The sequence below is a fragment of the Prionailurus bengalensis genome, chromosome D3 (genome assembly GCF_016509475.1).
Source record: "Prionailurus bengalensis isolate Pbe53 chromosome D3, Fcat_Pben_1.1_paternal_pri, whole genome shotgun sequence".
NCBI lineage: Eukaryota > Metazoa > Chordata > Mammalia > Carnivora > Felidae > Prionailurus > Prionailurus bengalensis.
In genome coordinates, this window is record NC_057356.1 from 62602541 (window position 1) to 62626711 (window position 24171).

At 35.5% G+C, this 24171-nt stretch overlaps 1 protein-coding gene across 1 annotated transcript in view; it reads left to right on the forward strand.

The window, feature by feature from the left end:
* PIK3C3 (phosphatidylinositol 3-kinase catalytic subunit type 3) overlaps positions 1-24171 on the forward strand; it is a 146423-nt gene that overhangs the window by 47118 nt on the left and 75134 nt on the right. The window contains exons 7-12 of the mRNA XM_043558700.1: positions 1893-1964; positions 5384-5488; positions 6149-6241; positions 14861-15046; positions 19644-19798; positions 21395-21485. Coding sequence (XP_043414635.1) covers positions 1893-1964; positions 5384-5488; positions 6149-6241; positions 14861-15046; positions 19644-19798; positions 21395-21485 — 702 coding nt within the window. The remainder of the gene's footprint in view (positions 1-1892; positions 1965-5383; positions 5489-6148; positions 6242-14860; positions 15047-19643; positions 19799-21394; positions 21486-24171) is intronic.

Sequence of the window (24171 nt, forward strand, 5' to 3'; positions counted from 1 at the left end):
GGTGCTTAAATCATCGTGGGTGAGGACAGACTTTTTGATACATGGCATAATAGAATAATATTTCTTCTAGTATATAGTTATATGCAGTATATTTGTTTATTAGAGGCAGCACTTCTAAATTATATTTACGCTCTAGTGTTATTTATTAAAGCTGTCTCAGTGATTTTTGAAAATATACATCTTTTTATAACTATAAATTATTTGAAAGATCTTTTTGTAATGGAGTTTTAAGGTTTATGTAGTTCATTTATGATCATTTTTTTGATACTTTTCAAGTTAACATATATCTTTTTCTCTTAGGCTTGTACCCCTTCTCTTTAATAAAAGGTTAGGAAAAGTTAACTTGTTTCAGGTTTTTATTTTATAAATGATAGTCTTTGGTAAAAAGACATTAGGAAGGTAGACTATTTAACATTGTTTATTAATTCATTAGAAAAACTGCATTAAAAACAGTGGGAAATACAGATGAGTGAAATTATTTTGTCACTAATACACTTTAATAAACTCACATTTTACATTTTATACTATATATCATATAATTTAAAGCATTATTTCCTGCCCATGTGGAGTTTATATTGCAAAAACATGATAATGGAAATGGTACTTTCAAACATAAGAGATGTGAAGAATCTTTTGAGAGACAGCTTTGATAATAGATGAAATAATAACAGAACAAAAATTAGAAGAATTTCAAGTATTTTTGAAAAGGTTCTTGACCCCTTTCTACTGCTTCTTGAAAATTGCTCATAAATTAATGCCTGTCTACCTACCCTGTCATATTTCCACTTAGTGTAAAGATTGCTGGGCCAGTGTATTGAATCTAATGGAAATAGACTTTCTTGTCACCTGTCTTTTGTGACAGATAGCCTTAGTGAAGATTACTTGTCACAGTTGGGCTGATAAATGTGTCTTCTGGTATTGTGACTGAGAACCAGCCTGTTAAACAACGGCTGCGGGAATTTGTGGTTTTTTTGTAAGACTCAATTATTGAACTAAAGTCAAGTCACAGTACTTCCCCTATTTCAGTCTCTCCTGGTTTTGTGCACATTATCTAACAAAGGAAATACTAGCATTTGGAAATTGACAGAAAAACTTGATCCAAGATGTACAGTTAGGAGGAAATGAATTTTGCCCTTAATTAGTTTAGCTTTTCCCACTATGTACACAGTGACATTTATTATGCTGAATTACCTCTCTTGCCTGATTTGGATAAAAATAAAAGCCAATACTCTTCAAAAATGATAATACCAACAAAATAAGGCAGTTTTATTTCTTAATAATTGATGGATTGATTCTTTTTATTTAGGTTTGCATTGCATTGAGGAGGTGTCCCTCTAAGAAGCAATGCTGCTGAGTCTCTGTGTATAAAGTTCAGCAACATTAACTCCACACCTAAAATTTGACTTCTTTGAATGGAACTTTATTGTGATAATTTGAAAAGTTACCAACATCTACTCAGTAGTTTTTGCAAATAATGCAACACATCCCTTGTGCATTTTATTCATATTTATACTTATTATATTTTAATTATACTTTGTGGTTTCTTGTTTTAAGTTGGAAAATGAGGACATACTAATTTTGACCCATTATCATTATAAACAGTTAAAAAAAACTTACAAAAACAATCTACTAATTTCTATATCTAATATATCTAAAAACTGTAACAACTTTTTGTTAGATTTTATTTTTCCCAAAGTATTTCCTCAGCAACAACAGGTTAAAAAATGGATATGTATTTTAAAATACAGTTGAAAGAAGATACTTTTTTTTAAAAGGGAGGAATGATGTTCATTAAATAGAATTAAAATACATAGGATGTGCATTATCATATATTATTTTTTACTATTTGGTTAAATTTTATCTGTTTTTTAACTTACTACACTGTAACCCAGGATGGTGATGAGTCATCTCCAATTTTAACAAGTTTTGAGATAGTGAAGGTTCCTGATCCTCAGATGTCTATGGTGAGTTATTGTCAAATTTCTTATGAAAGTGTGTTTCTCCACAGTGATTATGACTTGGATCCACACATACACTTTCTTTTAAAAAAGTATGTAACTAATTCAGACACCTAAAAGTAATTCATAAGTCCATTTTAGCTATCTGGAGTCAAGTTCAGTGAACTTTTACAGTATCAACACCTAAAAATAAGGTCAGGAGAGTATAGTATTGGGGAACCATTTTATTGATTATTGGAAGAGTTAGGGAATGTAGTCTTGAGAACTTAGGGAACAGGTATTTGAAAGGTTGTCGTCATGTGGAAGGGGAGTTTGTTTATACTGGAATGAAACTGTAGGCTCAATGGATAATTACAGGGAGACTGATTTTGTTGGAAAATATGGAAGATTGTTGTAGCTACAAGGACTTTTTTATTTGGATCATGGTGACTTGGATGATTTTGAGAGATACCTACATATGGAAGTTTGAGATGATAGCACTTTCAGGGATAGGAAACAGGAAGAATTCTTACTTTGTACCAGAGGATTAATTAGATGACTTTAAATTTAGAAAGTTTCAGGCAAAAAATACTTTTAGTAGCATAATGGATACCATGATATTCACACTTAAAACTCCTTTACATCACTCTGAACCATCTTATTCTTATTTTTTTTACCTTTCTAATTGGATTAGTTACCTTCCTAATCAGACCAAAGTGGATTAAAAGTGGCATATTAGAAGATAAAAACATGATGATAGAGGTAAATACACATCATTAAAGCAGGAAGTAATAACTGATGGCCCAACACCAAAGGAAGAGATGGCAGAAAAAAAGCATAAAAATTAGGGAAAAAAAGGTCACTTGCAAATCTTTTAGAAACAAACATCCTGAATTCCTTCACAGTCCCTATGCGTAGTATAATAAATTCGAGTTAATATGTCTAAAATTGAAACTGAATTTTCATTATAAGATGATATTATATTTTTTATTCTGGATATTTGAAACACATGAATGGACATTTTATGCTTACCTCCAAAGTGGCCAACAGTAAAAAAGATTTTTGGGGGCACCTGGGTGGCTCAGTCCATTGGGCACCCTGTGTCGGGCTCTGTGCTGACAACTCAGAGCCTGGAGCCTGCTTCAGATTCTGTGTCTCCTCCTCTCTGCCCCTGCCCTGCTCATGCTGTCTCCCCCTGTCTCTCAATAGTAAATAAACATTTAAAAAAATGTAAGAAAAAAAAGTTTTTTATACCAGGACCTTAGTTAGCACTGTTACTCCTACCAAAAAGTCTGGTAAATGAGATGTTTGTATTTTTAGTGTATTCTTTTCTTTTTTTTTTTTAAATTTTTTTTCAACGTTTTTTTTATTTTTTATTTTTGGGACAGAGAGAGACAGAGCATGAACAGGGGAGGGGCAGAGAGAGAGGGAGACACAGAATCAGAAACAGGCTCCAGGCTCCGAGCCATCAGCCCAGAGCCCGACGCGGGGCTCGAACTCACGGACCGCGAGATCGTGACCTGGCTGAAGCCGGACGCTTAACCGACTGCGCCACCCAGGCGCCCCTAGTGTATTCTTTTCTAAAGAAGATACTCATCAAGAGTTAATAGCTTTAGGGTGCCTGGGTGGCTAAGTTGAGTGTCCAAAATTGGTCCAGCATCACAATCTTGTAGTTCCTGGGTTCTAGCTCCACATCTGGCTTGCTGCTGTCAGCACGGAGCCTGCTTTGGATCTCCTGTTTAGCTTCTCTCTCTGCCCCTCTCCCGCTTGCACTCTCTCTCAAAAATAAATAAAGCTTAAAAAAAAAAAAGAATTATACCTTTAACATTATGGATACTGTAATTAAAACAAAACAAAACAGGGGTGCCTGGATGACTCAGTCGTTTAAGCGTCTGACTTTGGCTCAGGTCATGATCTAACTGGTGAGTTCCAGCCCCACATCAGGCACTGTGCTGACAGATGAGAGCCTGGAGGTTGCTTCACATTCTGTCTCCCTCTCTCTCTGCCTCTCTCTGGCTTGAGCTCTGTCTTTCTCTCTCTCTCAAAAATAAATAAATATTAAAAAAAATGTTAAAACAATTAAAAAACGTTTTAAATGCAAGTGGGCAAACACTAAAAAGATAGAAATCCAAAACTAAAACAAAAAACCAAAACTACTCTCCTTATCCCCTGTGCTCAAAAATTTAGTTCAGTTTGTAGTCATGATTATTTACCAAATAGAGGACTATATTTTAACAACAACAATAACAAAAAACCCCAGCTATTATACTACTGAATCAGAGAATAAAGCACTATAAAACTTCTGTAATTATAAGCACATGTACTAGCACGTGTACATACACAGATAGACACAGATAGACTGATAGAAAAGCAGAAAAAGCCCAGAAATAGATCCAAGTACATATGCAAATTAGTGTATGATAATTAGTGGCATTTCATTACTGGAACATAGTCGTGGGGAACTGGTTAGCCATTTATAGAAAGATAAAATCAGACCCATACCTCACATCATACATTTCGAAAAAGATTAAGTCAGATCCATACTTCACATCATACGTAGAGAAAAATTCCAAATAGATCAGGGATTTAAGTATTAAAATCAAACCTTACTAGTACTTTACTGTCAGTGTAGGGAAAGCTTTGTAATCATATTATGACTCAAAATCTAGAGACTGTAAAAGAAATGATTGATAAATGTGACTACGTTAAAACAATCATGGCAAAACACTATAACAAAGTCAAAAGACAAGTGACAAACTGGAAGAAACTCTTTTTGACCTACATCGCAGACAAAGGGATGAGTATCTAATGTATTGAGGATTCTTAAAAACTGAAGTAATAAAGGACCAGAAAGCCAATTGGAAATTAGGAAAAAGATATGAATAGATAATTCACACATGCAAAATAAAAATAAAATAAAAAAATCCCTTAAGCAAAGACAGTATGTTCAAAACTAATGGCTTTGGCTATAGTTAAAATAGTCCATACCAAGTATACATATGTATGTTCAAGCATTATGGTCACCATCCCTTCCATCAGTCACTGCTGGCAGATGTCCCAGGGTCATTAGGAGCTCATAGGAAGAGGGAATGCTTTAGTCTGAGTTGTCAGGGAAGATTTTAGAGTAAAGGTGATACCCGAGTGGGTATGAAAGCCTTGAATATATGAAGAATGAGGGGGTATAATGAGGTATTTTAAGAAGCTGGAACGGTATGTGCATATTATGGCACTAGTGAAGCATAAGGCATATTTAGTTTCCCTATCTCAATATGGTGATATTTAAAAGAAACATACACAGGGGATGAAAGTTGTAACAAGAATAAAATGTTAATTATTTTAAAATGGTTTTAAGTAAGCAACTACTTACTTTTATATTTCTAATTGGCTATTGAAACTTCCTTTTGATGAAGTTTACATTATGGATTAATTTTATAAATAATTTATAGGAGAATTTAGTTGAGAGCAAACATCACAAGCTTGCCCGGAGTTTAAGAAGTGGACCTTCTGACCATGATCTCAAACCTAACGCTGCCACAAGAGATCAACTAAATGTAAGAGAATTTATGGACCAATAATATAAAAATAATGAAATGTGTAATTTAGTTGCAATTGATGTGATAACCACTTCATTTGAAAGTGATTCAGGTGCATGTGTTTTCCAGGGTAAGGAAATCTGCATAATTTCAACAATTTTGCATTTTCTGTATGTTTTTTGAAATCAATTTTGGGGCTTTAAGAAAATATATTAATCCTGGAGACAGAGAGACAAATAGTATATACTTTCTTGATATAGTGGTCTGGCCACCATATAGAAACTGGCCCCAAGGTACATTGCCTGAGGGAAAGCCTTGGTGTGCAGATATGCATTGTTGTGTGCTTTGACTTGACAGGGAAAGTGTTCATTATTTATTTCCTTTTTCCTTTTGGAAAGAAAGGGGGATTTTGTTATTTTGATATGGTTTATTTTTGGTTGAATTAAATGAGCTCTGTAGTTACAGATTTCTATATGGAGTGTCCCTGCACTCTAATAATATCCTTTTTTGGACTGAGAAGTACAGCAAATTTAAGCCTTACTCTGCTTCATGTACATTTCTCTACTTCTGTAATATTCTACTATAGAAATATTTAAATAAATGAAAAATTTTAAATGAAATGGAAATACATAGGTAGAATATATTTAACCAACGTAGTTCTTTTTTTCTTTGTTGTAGATTATTGTGAGTTATCCACCAACCAAGCAACTTACATATGAAGAACAAGATCTTGTTTGGAAGTTTAGATATTATCTCACTAATCAAGAAAAAGTGAGTATCTTGAATATTTTCGTATATCAGATTTATTTGCAAAATTTGTTACTAATGAACAGGAGAGGTAAAACTGCCATGGAAATAAAATGTTATTGTCAAAATAAAAACATGCTCTAGAGCAATATATATGATACTTCATTTTTTAAATATTACAAAGGGTATATACACGAAGATACATGTACCAGTTTGTTGTTGCATAGATTATGTATAGGTGCATAGTTTGAATGTGTTAAATCAGAGAGACTTGGGTTCACTTTTGGTACCACTACTTATTCTTACTAGGTAAGGTGAGGAGAATTGCCTTGGAAGCTTGGTTTCCTCATTTTTCTGGTGATGACAATCCCTGATAGGTGAGGTAATACTGGTGAATAACCTGGCCAATTACCTGGCACATAGTAGATGCAGAGTAAATGTTTCATCTCTATCTTCATGGTTCTCACCTCTTTGAACTTGGATGACTACCAAACTATTTATGTTATTAAAAGGAATATAGAACTTTGGAGGAGATGTGGCTGGAGAGGGAGTATGAGAAATGTAATTTGAAATGTATAAGTTGAGTCATAGAGTGGGATCCATCTTGGCATGCGGAATAGAGGCATGGTCAGAACTAGACATTTGCTTTTCTTAATGAAACCATGGAGTTACTAAGTTTCTGGAGAGAATTAGGATAAAGTAGTCAGCACTAGATTACAGTCTAGGGACTTGGTTCTGAGTCTTACAGTTGCCACTAAGAAGCTTTTTGAGTACTGGCAAATCACTTCCACCTGTCTGAATTTTAGTTTCTCATATTTAATATGAGTTGATTAAATGTGAACTTTAAGTCTCTTTTAGTTCTTAAAATAGTCTGTAAATTCTTAGAACATAGGTTCAAGGGCTAACTCTTAAGATATAAGAATAATAACCAGTATCTGTTAATCAGCCACAGTATGCCAGGGATCTTTTAAATCCCACAACAACCCCAGAATGTTGGTGTGATCATGAGTGTTCTATATATGAGGAAGCTTGAGTCTTAAAGACATTAAGGAACCTGTGCAAGAAGCACAAAGCTCTTATACCATCTTGGATGTGCTCACATCTGTGAATTAGAAGAGAACTTAGTGGATTTTAGAGAAAATATTTGCAACATCACGTACATGCCTCAGCAGGAATTATGAAATGTGTTGGGCACAAAACATAGCAGCATCAGGAAAATTAATATCTGTCACAAAGCTATTACATAATTATATGAGAATGAATGAATATGTTTTACAATCTCATGAGACAGTCTTTAGCTACTTTAACTTGTTTTTCTGAAACAATTTTATTTCTTTTCATTTCTAAAGTAAAGGTAAAAATTCAATTGCAGCTCATCTTAAACTTTCCAGCTTTACTTCTTTATCTTTTATTGATGCCTTGGGAAATTCTTTGTAGATGAATTATATTAACTCTCCTTTACATCCTTAACAAGAGTGAAAGAAGAATTTTAAATTTCCTATAGCTTTGAGTGTTATTCTCTTCATGACTGCAAAAAAGGAAATATTCATCAATAAAAACTTAGGTTGTGATTCTGGGTTTCATAAAAAGATTGAGTTAGTACATGATACTCTGTTAAATGAAGAAAAACCTTGGTCACAGAAATTGCATCTTGAATGTAGAAGAGTGTTTGCTAAAACACACAGCAAGATATTGAATTAAACCTGTTAGAATGTATGGGTTCAAGAAGCATAGAAAAGATTTACAGAGCAGAACTGCCTTAGATAGAAACACTTGCAAGAAAAATTGTTTGTTTAAACAAGTAGTCACTTCCCACCGAAATTCAATTACTTCCAGATATGTGCAAAAGAAATAAAATGCTCAAGTGATATAAAGTATGTGACAAGTTTCATTTAACTAGTTGATTTCAAGTTTTTGAAATGTGGGTGATGAAACTTCAGTTCTCAGGACACATTATAGGATTCTTATGATCACTAGAGTAGAACAAACAATATTTCTTAATGTTTGGGAAGCACTTTTCAGTAGACCAGATATATATTGGCTTTCAAGTGACCAGAGGAATTATTCACACAGCCACATTTGTGTCTTTGTAATAATTTAAAATGGGTTTTGTAGAAAACAAATACTCTTGTACTCCTGTCCCTTAATTTACTTACACAAAGAAGTTCTTTCCGTGTCAGTTTCTCTGAAACTGATTTAGGTTATTTGGCATTGGGCCCTGAAGCTGAAAAGATTTGGTGGAGAGAAAACAGTGGTCAAAAATTGATGGAAATTAGTTCTTACAAACTTACATTTCTTATTTACTTTTTAATTAAACTTGGTCTTTCCACCTATTTTTTTCTAAATGCCCTGTCTTAAGTATTTTGGATGAAAACCTTCTACTCTGGATGTGATGTTGCACCTACAAAGTTCACAGTAATCACTTTATCTAGCAAAACCAGTGAAATTCAGGAAGATTTAAAAAATTTGTGGTCCATACTATGTAGAACTATTTCTACATAGTATGGAAAGTGGCTTATTATTATGAAATCCAAAATGTGAATATTGTATCTTTTCAAAACCAATAAATGGCAAATGGCTTCTTATACAAATGTTAATTGAAAATAACTTTCTTAATGCCTTCCTGTTATCTTTGGGGGAAAAAAAGCATAGTAACTGTCACACAGTGGAGGTAATAGTGATGCACTGAATGTTCATATGAGGCTTTTCCTGAAGTAGCTGTTGGGACCGTACATCAGGACACTATCATATTTGTGCTGTCAAGAAGTCAATGAGCAGCAGAAATGAATTCACTTCAGCAAGCAAAGTTACCACTTTGGCCTAGTCATATTTAGACTCTAGGCTTCGAGATAGCATTTCTCTGTCTTCATATAAATTAAAACTGTTTTTAGGGAAAGGATATTTATACAGAATCAAAATGGGGAAACATAAGCATGTAAATTGATTAAAGGTTATCCTCCTAATAAACATTTAGGTAATTACTATAATAGATATGTAGAGTATAGCAAGATCAGTGTGCTATGATATGAAGGAAATTTCACAGAGCAAAAGATTGGTCTTAAAGTTTGAATAAGCTTCGATGATATTTTTTATGTGATGATCATTTTTCATGGAGAAGAAAAGCATGAGTAAGGCAGCATGTTAAGTTCAGAGACAGAAAAATTTGTGTGAATGGTTATGAAATAAACAAGTTGGAGTCAGTTTGAGCCTTGGATTCTAGCTTGGGAATTGGATTTCACTGGTGATAGGAAACCACTAAAGCAACAGAGTATGTCTTAAGAAGTGGTGTTTTAAGGAAGTTGAATCAGGGTGGGTTGGAGCAGCTCTGAGAGTGAAAGAAGAGACCTAATTAGGAGACTCATGTATGATTTTGAGAGTGATCTTGGAGGGCAGGGGAAGGAGAGGAGAATGTGTAAGATGACTTGGTGACAACTCCCAGGAGTTAGGCTTGAGTGCCTGAAATAATGAAATAGGGCAAATGGAAGGAGCAGGGTGAGCAGATATTTTCAATTTTGAAATTAGAAGCACAACTGTGATACTGTGATCTAATAAGAAATATATACTTGGTTTTTGTTTCTGGCACAGTTTCTAAAGCCCTGGGGATTTCCTGAGTGGTAGGGATGGGGGTGGTGTCTTTTTGTTATTCATAATAAGCCCCTTTCAGCCATACCTGAGTTTATGCTAATGAAGTGATTCTTGCAAGATGGAGCTGGTTGCTAGAGGAACCAACCAGATGAATATGATTAGAGGGTTGGAATTTTCAACCCCACCCCATGATTTCTGGGAGAGGGAGTAGGCATTGCATTAATCAACACTGGCCAGAATAAATCAAACCTATGTAATGGAACCTTCATGAAAACCTATAATGACAAGGTCTGTAGAGCTTCTGGGTTGGTGAATGCATTCATGTGACAGGAGAGTGGCACATCCAAACCTCTATAGGGACAGAACCACCTCTGCTTGGGACCCTTCCAGACCTGTCCAATGTACCTTTTCATCTGGTTATTCATTTTGTATCCTTTGTAAAAAAACAGTAGTAATAAGTAAAGTATTTCTGAGTTTTATGAACTATTATAGCAAATTACTGAGCCTGAGGAAGGTGTCATTGGTAACTTCTGATTTGTAGCCAAGTCACACACAAGTGTGGGCAACCTGGGGATCCAAAATTTGTAATTGGCTCTAAAACAGGAAGCAGTTTTGTGAGACTGACCCTTTAACCTGTGGAATCTTCAGTAACTCCAGGTAGTTTCAGAATTGAACTAGATTTTGGGACATCTAGTTGGTGTTCTCAGAGAATTAAGCAATTGTTTGGTGTGGAAAACGACACATTTGTTGTCAGAAGTGTCCTGAGTAGAGGAATAGATTTCCCTTTAGCAACAAATTAGAAATTTCCCATAACTTAGTTGGTAGAAGTTAAAAATAGATATATATATGATGAACATAGTTTTTTTTCAGCTCTGAAGTGATTGTGAATGTGATTCTAAGAATAGGAGATAATAGTGAAGAGGTTCTAAGATCAGAAGGGAGGTTAATTAAATACTGCTATTTAGGGGCGCTTGGGTGGCTCAGTCGGTTAAGTGTCTGGTTTAGGTCATGATTCATGGTTTGTGAGTTTGAGCCCCGCATCGGGCTTTGCGCTGACAGCTCAGAGCCTGGAGCCTGCTTCCGATTCTGTGTCTCCCTCTCTCTGTCTGCCCTCCCTCCCTTGCTTGCTCTTTATCTCTCTTTCAAAAATAAACATTAAAAAAAAAATTGGAAATACTGCTATTTAAAACATGGCAATAAAAGTGGTAATGTCGTCATTTGACATTGCACCCAACATCAGAAGTAGAATAACAATAATATCAGATGATAAAATAATTAACATCAAATATATATTATTTCCAAATTATTTCCAAAGTACTGTTCTAAACATTTGCGTTCAGTAACTTATTTAATCATTACTGCAACTTTATAGGACAAGTCACTTAAAAGTTAAATAATGTGCTAGAGGTGACTCAGCCAAAAAGTCATGGAGCTGGGAATTAGTATTTGACCTCAAACACTCTGGCTCGAAAGCCTGTACTCTCCATTTATCAGTGGAAACTCTAAAGATAAAATTGCTTTTGAATCCTTAAATTTACATACATCAGTACAGCATCTTTAAAGGGCCAGGAATTAAGTATTATTATTGCTTCAGATTGTTACATTTTCTATCTTTCTCATTTCCCTTCTCCTTGTTTTCCTTCCTTCTACTACCTCTTTGCTTACATTTGTAACATTCAGCATTAGAAAGTTGTATAATTCTTTGTACAGTGTCTTAAGTTCCTTGGCAGCAGCATGCTATAAATCTTACTGGTAAATCTGTAAATCTGAGAATCTGGGGGTTAGATTGTTTCAGTTATTGAGCTGAGTACATCAGCATGCTGCAAGATTTGCTTGTAAGTACATATCTGCACATTTCTATTAAGACTGCTGATGTGCTGTGAAATGGAAAAGGTTTTGCTGTAGTTATTTAAGAAGTATTGCTTTGCTTCAACATTCAACATAGAAATGCATTCTAGAAGTGAAAAATAAAATGCATGGAATAAGTTAGAAGGGTGGTCTGTGTTCTTACATGGAGAGGGAGCACTGTGCTAAATGGCATGCTGTTGGTACTGAAGAAATGGATAGCTACCCTTTCGGAACAGACTCCAGTTGTAGAGATAAGAATGCCCACAAAAGTGTTTGGCAGTTAAGAAGAGCATCATTTGAATGAAAGGGGTAAAATTGAGGTAAGTACTAAAGGAAGAGCTCAAAGTTGCTGAGAACTTACTGGAAAAGTTGAGTCTGACAAGCTGGCCTTGAAGATGACACTACTGTTTGGGTGAAGAGCATAGGGAAAGCTTGTAGACAGGAATTAGAGAGTGATGTATTAATTAGGTTAAGTTGGTTGAAGCATAGAAAGAGAATGGGAGTTAGCTTAATGAGAGAGGATTGTGGTGAGAAGTATCATTGAAGTGTTTTGAGAAACAAGCCAAGGTTTTGTTGTTATGTTTGTTTTTTGTTTTGTTTTGTAAATTAGAGTGATCCTATTATCTAATGGGAAACCACACTATAACACTATGGTAGTCATCATTTCTGTTGGAAAAGTTGTCCATGTATGGGGGGGGGAGTTAAATTTACTCTCATTCTCTGCAATGAAACGGACATTGGGAGCAAGTTACATGAAAACACTTCTGTCTTTTGGTTCATTATCGTTAAAAAACAACAAAAATGGCTTCAAAGTAGGTACTTTAGAAATTAGCCACTGGAATTACTTAAATATTAAGTCTCTTTTTGTCAGGGATATTAGAAATACATTTCTGTTGACAATTGGTGGTTCATGCTAACATTACTTCCAACTTGAGCTTCTGAGAATTCCTGTGAAATGATTAGAAGGGAAACTGGTATTAAGGCTCTTAGCTAGAAGGCTATGCTAAACTCTAAATGTGTGGTGTAGTGAGAATCAAGCTGAGGGGAAAAATGCAGGAAATATTGCTTGGGAAATAATGGACAGGAATTGGTAATGGATTTAGGAGATCAGTGTTGATGGAATAATGGCTCTACGGGGCATGGATTTAGCCAGTTAGGAGATGGCAGTGCCTTAATAGTAGGGAGGAACCATCTGGTGAAAGATGCATGGGCTCAGAGTTAGTGGATCCCAGTTTTGGGTGTAGCTTCTTCACCATTTTGAGGTGACAGGCAAGCCACTGACTTCATTGAGATTATATACAGTTTGAGCACTGGACTAGATAATCTCCATCAGGCCTTTTTGCTTAATTTACTTAAATCAAGAATAAGTTAGGTCATGGGCATTAGGGTTCATTTTATGTCATACTAACCAATAACTGTGTTTTGTTGTCCAAAAGGGCATTTTCTTCAGAACTGGATTAGATTACTAATGAAAAGATTTTAGTTGGGCAGAACAGGAATTTTAAATTAAAAAAAAAAAATTTTTTTTTAATGTTTATTTTTGAGAGACAAAGAGAAATAGAGCATGAGCAGGAGAAGGGCAGAGAGAGAGAGAGAGAGGGACACACAGAACCGAAGCAGGCTTCAGGCTCCGAGCTGTCAGCACAGAGCCCGACACGGGGCTCGAACTCACAGACTGCAAATTCATGACCTGAGCCAAAGTCGGACGCTTAACCGACTGAGCCACCCAGGTGCCCCAGAAATTTTAAATTTTAAAGTTATCTTTGTTCAAGAGATGAATTCATAGACAAAGAGAAAGAAGAAAATGGGATCAGCCAGGAAACTGTTCCCAGTAGGGAGATGTGACAATAGAGATAGTTTTTTATGGAGAACAAATATACAACCTTGTTAAAAGAGCACTTATTATGTATGCAACCATGAATGATATGCTCGAAGGTCATTTATTTACCTGGACAATCTTGTAAAAACTTTAGATAGTTATGCTGCTTGTCTAAAGAAGTGAGGTTCCAGAAAGATACTACAAACAGGTAGCTGAATCATAGAATATTTGTTGCTGCTTCTGTGTTTTTCTCTATGCTTGTTTGTGTGTAGTTTTTGTTTGTCTTTTAAAATAGTTACTTCTCTGTGTAAGAGATGTACATATTTAATTTAGTTTGAGCCCTCATGTGTGAGTATCTAGGAAACCCAGTGATCCTGGGGAGGTTTGAGAGTGAGGTTCGTGGTAGGGATTGTACCTTTGCTTGACTTTGAACTCTTTTTATTTACTGGCTGCAATATTTTATGTCCCATGTTGATGTTGTAAAATGAAGGTTGTTTGTAAAACATCTCATGAGAATATGTATGCCTCTTTATTTCCATGTCTTGAGGCCTGCACTATTTTGTTATTAAAAAAATATTTTTTAATGTTTATTTACTTTTGAGAGAGAGAGAGAGGGCAGGGGGAGGGGCAGAGAGAGAGGGAGACACAGAATCTGAAACAGGCTCCAAGCTCCGTGCTGTCAGCAGAGTCCTAATCCGGATCTTGAACTCGGGAACCGTGAGATAATGACCTGAGCCGAACTTGAATCCTTCACTGAAGGAGGCACCCCAAGGCCTGCGCTATTTTAAAATAAAAAAGGAAAATGAGGAAAAGTCAAAGAAAACTTAAAAATTTGTAGTGCTCTGTATAGTGGTTTAACTTGAAAAATGTAGGGTCGCCTGGTACAAGGTACAAGGTACAAGGTACAAGCCGGTACTTCATGTGGGTTCAGACTGGGTGGCTCAGTCCGTTAAGTGTCTGACTTTGGCTCAGGTCATGATCTCATCACGGCTTGTGGGTTCAAGCCCCGCATCTGGCTGTGTGCTGACAACTCAGAGCCTGGAGCCTGCTTCGGATTCTGTGTCTCCCTCTCTCTCTGCCCCTCCCCTACTCATGCTCTGTCTCTCTCTCTCTGGTAAAAATAAATAAAACCTGAAAAAAACAAAGAAAAAACTAAGCTGAAAAATGTAAAGTTACAGGGAACATGCTTTTTTTTTTTTTCTTTCTGTCCTGCAGTATTTTTCTAGGAACATATGTGTAACTATGTTTAGTGGTTACACATGGAGTCTGTCATCAATTCTGTGACTTTGTCATCAGGACCAAGTGGGAAACTCTGCCTACTCACTCTTGACCTTTCCTTTTCCCAGGTAATAGGCTGTTGTTTCTAATGTTAAAATCTTTTCTGATTTTAGGCTTTAACAAAATTCTTGAAATGTGTTAATTGGGATTTACCTCAGGAGGCTAAACAGGCATTGGAACTTCTAGGAAAATGGAAGCCAATGGATGTAGAGGACTCCTTGGAGCTTTTATCCTCCCATTACACCAATCCAACTGTGAGGCGTTATGCTGTTGCCCGGTTGCGACAGGCAGATGATGAGGTACATTGTTACTCATTACTCTTCTTTGGGTACATTTTAAACTAGAGCCTGATTATAGACTCATTTACTCCTCCCCACTCAGTCCAGTGTGTGTGTGTGTGTGTGTGTGTGTGTGTGTGTGTGTGTGTGTGTGTGTGTTAGAGAGAGGGAGAGAGAGAGAGATAGGTAGACCAGAGAGAGAGAGAGATTTTTAGAAGGGAAGAGGATATACTAGGTGTGTTTTCAGAAGTAAAATTAAAATATTCCTCCAAGGACTCTTCTGTGAAATGAAAATTTACTTCCTGATCTGTTACATGATAGGACAATCTCTCCCAGGACATTTACCTGGCAGCAGAGCTTGTATTGCTCTGTCTGGAAAAAGGAATTCTAATGAAAAATGGTTTAATGCGGCACCAGCTAGGGAATAATTCAGATCCCCTCTATCAGTCAGTATACAACAAGCCACATTTAATTGCAGCCTTGAGAAGCCCTTGGGGCCTTTAAAGCATAGAGATGCATGGTCATCTTATTCTCCTTCAAACTTCTCCTTTAAACTTTCAGCTGCTGACAATTACGTGTATATGTAGATTTTCTGAAGGTGGTTTTGAATCCTCTGGAAAGCCAAGCCTGCAAACTTTATGCTGGCTATTTATATACATATAAAACCACCAGGGAAGGAGGAACACTCTGTGGACACAAAGCATGGCTGGATTTTGAACTGGAGTTACTCCTAATAAGATAGAGTAATCCAGCAAGTTTTTAACGTACTAATTTTTATATGGTGAATGAATGCCTTTTCCAAACATAACCTAATAATTTATGCTAGCCTGCAGGGCTTATGGGATACAGGATAACTTTTCTCAAGCCTCGATGTATATAGCAATGTTGATTCCATAGAATAACTAATACTGAAGATCTTTTTTTTAAAAAAAGTCATTTTGAATTTGTAGTGGCAAAACATAGCACTAAGGTCGATGTATGTCTTTAATTATAGTAACATATGAGCACTAAAGTAAATAGTCTAGTGAATGCTCACATATAATTTACCCATCTTCAGTTGCCAGCTCACAGCTAGTCTTGTTTCATCTGTAACACCACTTATTTTCTCTTCCCCTTTTCCTACCCCTCACCGGATTATTTGGAGGCAAATCTCAGCTGTTGTATAATTTTATTGGAACAGTGTTTTTTACTCTCCTGTCAAAAAGCAATCCTAAGCATTGTGATTCAGCATATTCTTCCTCACTGTCTTTACTGTATCACAAGTAAAATTTATTACATATTTATTTGAAATGTAGAAATGTTGAAATATTTATTGTGAAATTAATTGGAAATTTAACTTAAATCATTAATTCTCAATGTTTGATATGAGTCTTAGCGTTTAGCTAAAGGCCTCTGGGCTACAGTCAAGACAGTACCTTCATGTGGGTTCAGAATTTAAATAGAAAATTATCAGTCCTAATTTTTGATTGTCTTATTTCAATTCCCTCACAAGCTTCTAGCTTAGTATTTGATTGTCTCTGGAGATAGCTGTATTCATGCAGGTACTGAACTATTTCCAGACCATTTTAGAATTTTTGTTATTAGGTAGAGGATAATGATAGAAACATTGTGTACACTTTAAATTGCAAAATATGGTAGTTATTTTTTAGGTTTTAGAGATCTTAATCTTTGAATACCTTTCTGAATTTAATTTGCTAATATTCTATTTAGGAATTTTTTATTTTTATTTTTATAAATTTTTTTTTCTTTAATGTTTATTTTTGAGAGAGAGAGACTGAGAACGTGAGTAGGGAGGGGCAGAGAGAGGGAGACACGGAATCCAAAGCAGGCTCCAGGCTCTGAACTGTCAGCACAGAGCCCAGTGTGGGGCTCGAACTCACAAACCATGAGATGATGGCCTGAACTGAAGTCGGATGCTTAATAACTGAGCCACCCAGGTGTTCCTTTAGAAATTTTTTAAAAACTGTATTTCTTGTTGTTGTGTGGTTCAAAAGGAGAGGTTCCCCATTAGAGTTGAGGAGGAAGTGGCATTTGAGATACTCATTAAAGGAAGAGTAAATGTTCACAGTTGGACATGAGTTTACATTTTAAGTGGAGAGACCAAAATGAGCAAAGGCAAGGAGAGTGAAAAGTAATAAGAAAATAGCAAGCATTTCACTTTAACTGGAATGTGGGATGTATGTAGCTAGCTGTTCAGGATGTAAGATCAGAACCTGTGTCCTTCTAACTGTAAATGCCTATATGAAGAATTACTCTTAATTCAATAAGAAATGGGAAGTCACTTAGTGATTTTTGATACGGAATTTTGCCTGTGTACCCTGAAGCATTAGAATTAACTTGTTATTGAGAGAAATGGTGATCACTATCTAGATAATATTCCATAGCTCTTGGGAAATTTTACTGAATTGCCTCAGATGGAAACCTGATCTTTTCTTTTGTTTTACTCCAATGCTATGTCCTTCATGCTTAGAGGAATTTTATGTTTTTCAAGATGTGACTATATAATGAGCAAATAGACTTTGTACAAATGAAGGAAAGTATAGTTTGAATATAGAATACCAAACCAACAAATCAGATAGTGATGAGTGACAAAAAGAGGAACGTTTTCTTCTGAATTCCTCCTTTGTGGGGAATTTAATAACGATATAGCCCTTTTGATTTCATGTGGAAAGTCTTCTATATTTGGGAAAACATAACAGGTGATATACTCAGCAGCATTTTCGAAGCATGCTTAGCAGTGAAACACAATTACTTAATTCTCCTGAGAAGGATATTTGTCATTAAATATATTAATCAATTTTTTGTTATGAAATTCACCTTTTTTCCCTTAGAAAAAGCGTACCTATTGCTATTAGATGTCATAAGTCTCAAAATAATAGTAGAAAATCAGATGTTTATTACTCCAGTTAAAAAATGGTTTTGGGGCACCTGGGTGGCCCAGTCCGTTAAGCTCTTGATTTTCGCATAGGCTGTGATCTTATGCTTTGTGTGCTCGAGCCCTGCATGGGGCTCTGTGCTGACAGTCTGCTTGGGATTCTTTTTCTCTCCCTCTTGCTCTGCCCCTGTCCTGCTCGAACTCTGTCTCTCTGTCTCTCTCTCTCTCTCAAAATAAATAAACAAACATTAAAAAAAAAAGATTTTTAGAGAACAAAACACTGTAGAGGTGCTCTGATACAGTCATTTGATTTCTCTGGCCACTGACATTGATATAGTTGAATATGAATGAATAGGCCAGTTAAACTTTTATTTAATATTTTTGTGGCAAAATCATAGTCGTGAAATCCTGTGTATTCTTCCCCTGTCGCTATTTAGATAATGATAAAAATATTGACTATGTCAATGTAAGAAAAAAGGTACGAAAAAAAAATACAGTGGAGTATAAAGTAAAGGAAAATAGGTTGTTGGGAGTGGACTTTGTCCTCATGGAGTTTGCAGTAAACTGGAGAAGATGAAGAGTAAATAAGCAAATAACTACAAATTCTATAGCTGTTACAAGTAAGGAAGGAAAGTGTGGATCCTGACTGAAGTTCTGACAGGGGATTTCACTTGGCTTATAGGCCTAAAGAGGAGACTGAGATTGAGGTGGTATTCATCAAGTCTCAACAGTTATCTGATTATGAGTTTTGAGGGGCTAACTAGGTGAGTAGCAACTAGAACTCGAAGATAATGAAACTTTAAAAAAGTGTTTGAGTTGTGTGGATTTCTTCAGTTTATAATTGGTTTTAAAAGTGACACTTTGGGAGTTTTCTTAATAGTCATTGAGAAGGGCTAAGAACTACATTTATGGAGAGTAAGATAGGCTTCATATCCATGCTAAACATTAAACTGGAAGAGTCTTTTTACATTAAAGGAAAACTCAGAAAAGTAAAAACGATTTTGTTGACACTTTTGAGTCCTAATTATCGTGTTGATTGTCAATATCAGTATGGGAAATTTAACCTTGGGCATTTGTTTTTTTAAGCCATTATTGCTAGTTGGCAGGAAAGTAAGCTTTTCCCGTAACCAAGAGTGTTAAAATTAAAATGTCTGTTTTATAGGATTTTTCCATTTAGGTAGCAACCCAAATTCTCTAAAACCTGAGCTCTCAAGGAAAAAAAAGAAGAAAGGACTCAGGATTAAAAAAAAAAAATCCTAACCAGAAAAGTTTATGCAACAGGAATTCTTTGAGAACTTGAAAATTTGGAGTTTCTTATGAAATCTTAGACATAAAATGCCATTATCTGATCTATTGCTGAAAAAAGGATCCTTTCTAAATTTTTTAGTTTTACATGAACCATCTTAATCCTTGTTTTTGTTTTCTGCCTTGCTTTTTGGATACCACTTTAAATGCATTTATTGGCCATTTACTCTGTGCCAGGCACTGTTTTGTGACTTTCTTCTGTTAACTGATTTAATCCTCACAACTTATCTCTAAGGTATAGATGATTTTGCCCATTTTACAGATGAGGACCCCGTGAGGCAGCAAGAGGTTAAATAACCCAGTTAACTTGCCAAAAGTAGCACAGCTGATAAGTGGTAGATGAAACTAAACTGTTAGCTTGATATTTAAGAATAAATGATGTCTATAATCAGTTGCATTTGTTTTTCTAATATTAGCCTATTTTTGTTTGTTTTCCAGGATTTGTTGATGTACCTATTACAGCTGGTCCAGGCTCTCAAATATGAAAATTTTGATGACATAAAGAATGGATTAGAACCTACCAAGAAGGATAGTCAGGGTTCAGTGTCAGAGAGTGTGTCAAATTCTGGAATCAATTCTGCAGAAATAGATAGGTATGGATATGCAGGGAGGACTTATGTTCAAATCTAATAGTCTCCCCTCTTTTCAAACTTCTCCTTTCCTTTTTCCTTAGATGTACCAAGCCCTAGTTTGTAAGTTTAAAGTTGTACCAATAAATGTGACATATGCACCCACAGAACTCACATTACTGTATTACAGAACAGTGATTTGCAAGCTGTGGAGTCAGAATACTTGAGTGAAAATCTTGACTCTGCCACTTACTAGCTGTGTAAACTTGTGTAAGGTGCATAATCTCTGCTTGGCCCCAGTTTCTCATCTTAAAAATGGGAATATAATAATAGTAACTGATTTTTGCAGGTTGTTGGAAGATTAAATGAGTTAATACACATAAAGCACTTAAGATAGTGCTTGGTAAGAGTTAGAAAGTGCTCATGCAAAAATAAAACAAATGGTGGGGCATGGTAGTGGACTCAAATATTTTATTGTAAAGTTTATGTTTTACACCTTTATGCTTTGCACCGTTTTAGTAGTCATAATAAAAACAAAAATGCCATAGTACTTGAATTAAAAGCTGTTAACAACAATGACAATTAAGATCTCCCACCTCTGTAGCAGACACTGTGAGGGGGCCCACATACATTAAGTCATTTTAATAATCCTCTGAAGTACATATTCATATCTCTAATTTAGAAATGAAGGACGGAACAAGAAGTTAATTGTCCAGAGTCTTATATCCTACAAATGGTAGAGTTGACTCTAAAGCCCACGTTCTTTCTACTTTGCCATTTTAGTTTCCATAAAATCTTAAAGAATTTGAGACAGATAGGAACCTTTGGGTGAGAAACCTGAGGCTCAGTGATGAAAATTATTTTGTGAAGGTCATGAGATTTGTTAATGACAGATGAGGTCTAGAATTCAGATTTCCTGAATTAGTCCAATGATTACAGTTATCCCATGGGCTTAAGTTTGTGTTTTTGAATTTTTCACTATGATTATGATACTGCTGTTTTTATCTTCTGTGTTTCATTTGAAGAAGAACAGAAAAACGGAAAAGATCATTTTTTTTCTTCTATCGTCTGCTTTATATTTTTTGTTTTTAAAAGAACAGACCATTGACTTTGTCTTCCACTGTACATGGGAGGTCTTCTGTCTCCAGTCATGCTTATTTACCTTCTTCCTTACTTCTGCCACCTAGAATATTTTGTTAGAAGTCTGTTAAGATTTTACAATGTAATGTAAGCTGTAATTGAGTATTTCCCAATTATGGTCTGCTGCTCACTAACTTCTATATTTTGTAAAAAGATAAAAAAAGAGATGGGCTGCTCTTGTGGGCAGAAATGTTTGGGAAATGGTGGTTTAAATTAAAATGGGCTTTTTAAAAAACTACAGTACTTATCAAAAACCTTTAATATGCCAGCTTGCACAAAAATCTTCCAAGAGCACTGTGGCCCATATTTGTTGACTATAGGCTTTTTCCAGGCTATGTGACTCTAGTGTTGCACACAACATGCTTTAGGAAGTGATGCTTTAACCAGACAGAGCTGAGGTGAACTATGCTAAAAAATGTATATCTTCTCTTATAGGCAGAGTATTTTACCTATCAGTTATATCTCCTATTACTTTTTCAGCTCCCAAATTATAACCAGCCCTCTTCCTCCAGTGTCTTCCCCTCCTCCTGCATCCAAAACAAAAGACAGTTCAGATGGTGAAAATCTAGAGGTGAGTACAAAGCTTTTCAAGTTTCCTACAGGAGAAATCTTATAAGATTTCAAATGAACATTTTATGTTGGTCTTTAAAACATTGATTTTGATTAATAAACAAAATATTACAACCTTATTAAATAACTTGTTTTATGATGTATGTTTATGACTTTCTTCTCAGCAAAAAGTGCCAGATAGTCTTCAATTCAAGGCATTTTATTGGTGCTTTGGGCATATAAATGGATTAATGAGAAATGTGAAAATAAACTGGGCGTAAATATTTTATTAAGGAAACTCAGAATATTTATTGTTAACATTTATGAATATTACTGTAATTGTCGGTATTTATGATTACATTGTAGAAATGTATGACTTTGATACTGGGACTTTTATACTAAGTAGCTGTTTTTAACTCATAGAGAAAAATTAAGTGAAGTTCTTCTAAATAAGTAGACTGATTTTTGAGGTAAAATAGGCCAAATAGGCTGGCACTACTCTGAAAGGTACTTTTGGAAGTACATTTGCAGAAGCTGATGTAGTATGTTGTTGAATTTCTCCCCAAGACTTCTAATTTGAGAAGAACTTTTCACATCTCCGATGTTGAAAACAAATAGTACATGCTTTGATACTAGAAAGTTCAGCTAATTTTTTTTTAATGTATATCATATTGCTTTTAGTCAGATTTTAGGAGTTAATGTTGATGAGTGCATTATTCCTGTTTTTATTACTGTTAACCAGAGTTTGATATCTGCCTACCTTTTGATATAATAGGAAATATTTTAAAAAGAATTTTACATTATAGGATCATAGAATCCTTAGGGGAGCCCTTTAAGTAAAGAACCATTTAGCTCCAGTTTAATTGTTTTGCCTTTTCAAAGCTAAGGTACTGATAGGTTGATTCAATAATTCATCCTTTCACACACTTTTTTAAAAAAAGTTTATTATTTTTAAAATTTTTATTTTTTATATTAAAATTTTTTTAGATTTTAAATGTAAATTAAAATTTTAATTTAATTTAATTTTTTTATATTAAAATTTTTTTTAATTTTATTTACTTTTGAGAGAGAGAGAGTGTGTGAGCAGGGGAGGGACAGATATAGAGACACACACAGAATCTGAAGCAGGCTGCAGGCTTTGAGCTGTCAGCACAGAGCCTGACGTGGGGCTCAAACTCATTAACCATGAGATCATGACCTGAGCCGAAAGAAGTTGGATGCTTAACCAACTGAGCCACTCAAGCGTCCTTTAAGTTTATTTATTTTGAGAGAGAGAGACAGGGAGAGAAAGAATCCCAAGCAGGGTCTGCACTGTCAATGTGGATCCTGATGCGGGTTTCGAATTCATGAGCCCTGAGATCATTACCTGAGCTGAAACCAAAAGTCAGATGCTTAATCGACAGACACCTAGGCACCCCTCACACATATTTTTTAAGCTCTTATTATGTACCAGAAACTATTCAAGGTGTGAGGGATGGTGCAAGAGAGAACAAAAGAGTCAAATCTTTGTCTTCATGGAGCTTATATTCTGGTGTTTAGGCTGATGATAGTGATACTTATATATAGTAGAAAAGATAATAATATCTACTTTTTAAGGAAAAAATAAATCAGAGAGGGATGATTAGGGGGTGTTGGGGTGGGGTTAGACAGTTGTGATTTTGAAAAGCGGTCAGGGAAGGCCTCCCTGAAAAAGTAACATCTTTTGTAAAGGTGATAGAGGTGAGGGAACAACCATGTGGATGGTCTGGGGAAAGGAGCATGTGAGGCAGAGGGAACAGCCAGTATAGAGGCTAGGGCTTAAGTGTGTGAGGAAGAGCAGAGGATGCCTAGCTCCAGAGAGTGAGAAGAAGGGAGCATGGGAGAAGAATGAGTCCAAGAAAGAGCGGGAGATTAGCCATGCAGGGCCTTGTAGGCCATGTTACCAAATGACTTTTACTGAGAAGCTATTAAAATAATCCACATAAGACTTGTTGGTGGCTTAAACTAGGATAGTTTACATTGAAGAGTGTGTGAGGTGATTGGATTCTGAATGTTATATTCAGAATACAGTTGTACACACTGTCATAGTTTTTACATATTTCTGATTTCCTTCTCTTGTGAAAGAAGGTATATTCCCCAATGTTTGGATATACCATTGTACATGTCTGTTTGACCTGTTATTACTTAGTGATTAAGCCATTCTGCCTTTTCTCAGCTGAATAGTTTCTTAAAGGGCTTATGTAATTCAAACTTTCCCAGAAAGCACTGGGACTTATTTTGAGTACTTTTTCCCTCCCCTTTCCTGTATTGCTCCCAGCAGAGTAATAATGCTGTACATGCAGTCATCCCCTTTAAGGTACTTCTAAATGATTAAGTGTTTAGAGATGTCTAGGTATTACTATCTGACCAAGCTGAAATTCCCTCTCTTATCACTGCAGATACTAACATTCTTGTCTTCTCTTTGGCACTTGAGGAGTGTCTTGCCTTTTCCCATCATTCCTTTCCCTGTTCTTAGAGTTTTAGGAAACCACTATGCATGTCTGGCTAAATGTTAGAAACAAAATAGAAACTCAGTTAATCTAATTGCTCAAATATGGTCATTTTCCACAAATTCCCTGGATTCTTGAAAAGAAGATATATTCCCCAATTGTACACTATTGTACATTTATCACTAGAACAAGCTTGAAGTTTTTCTGTGTTTGATATCTTAAGAATTAGGGTAAAAATAC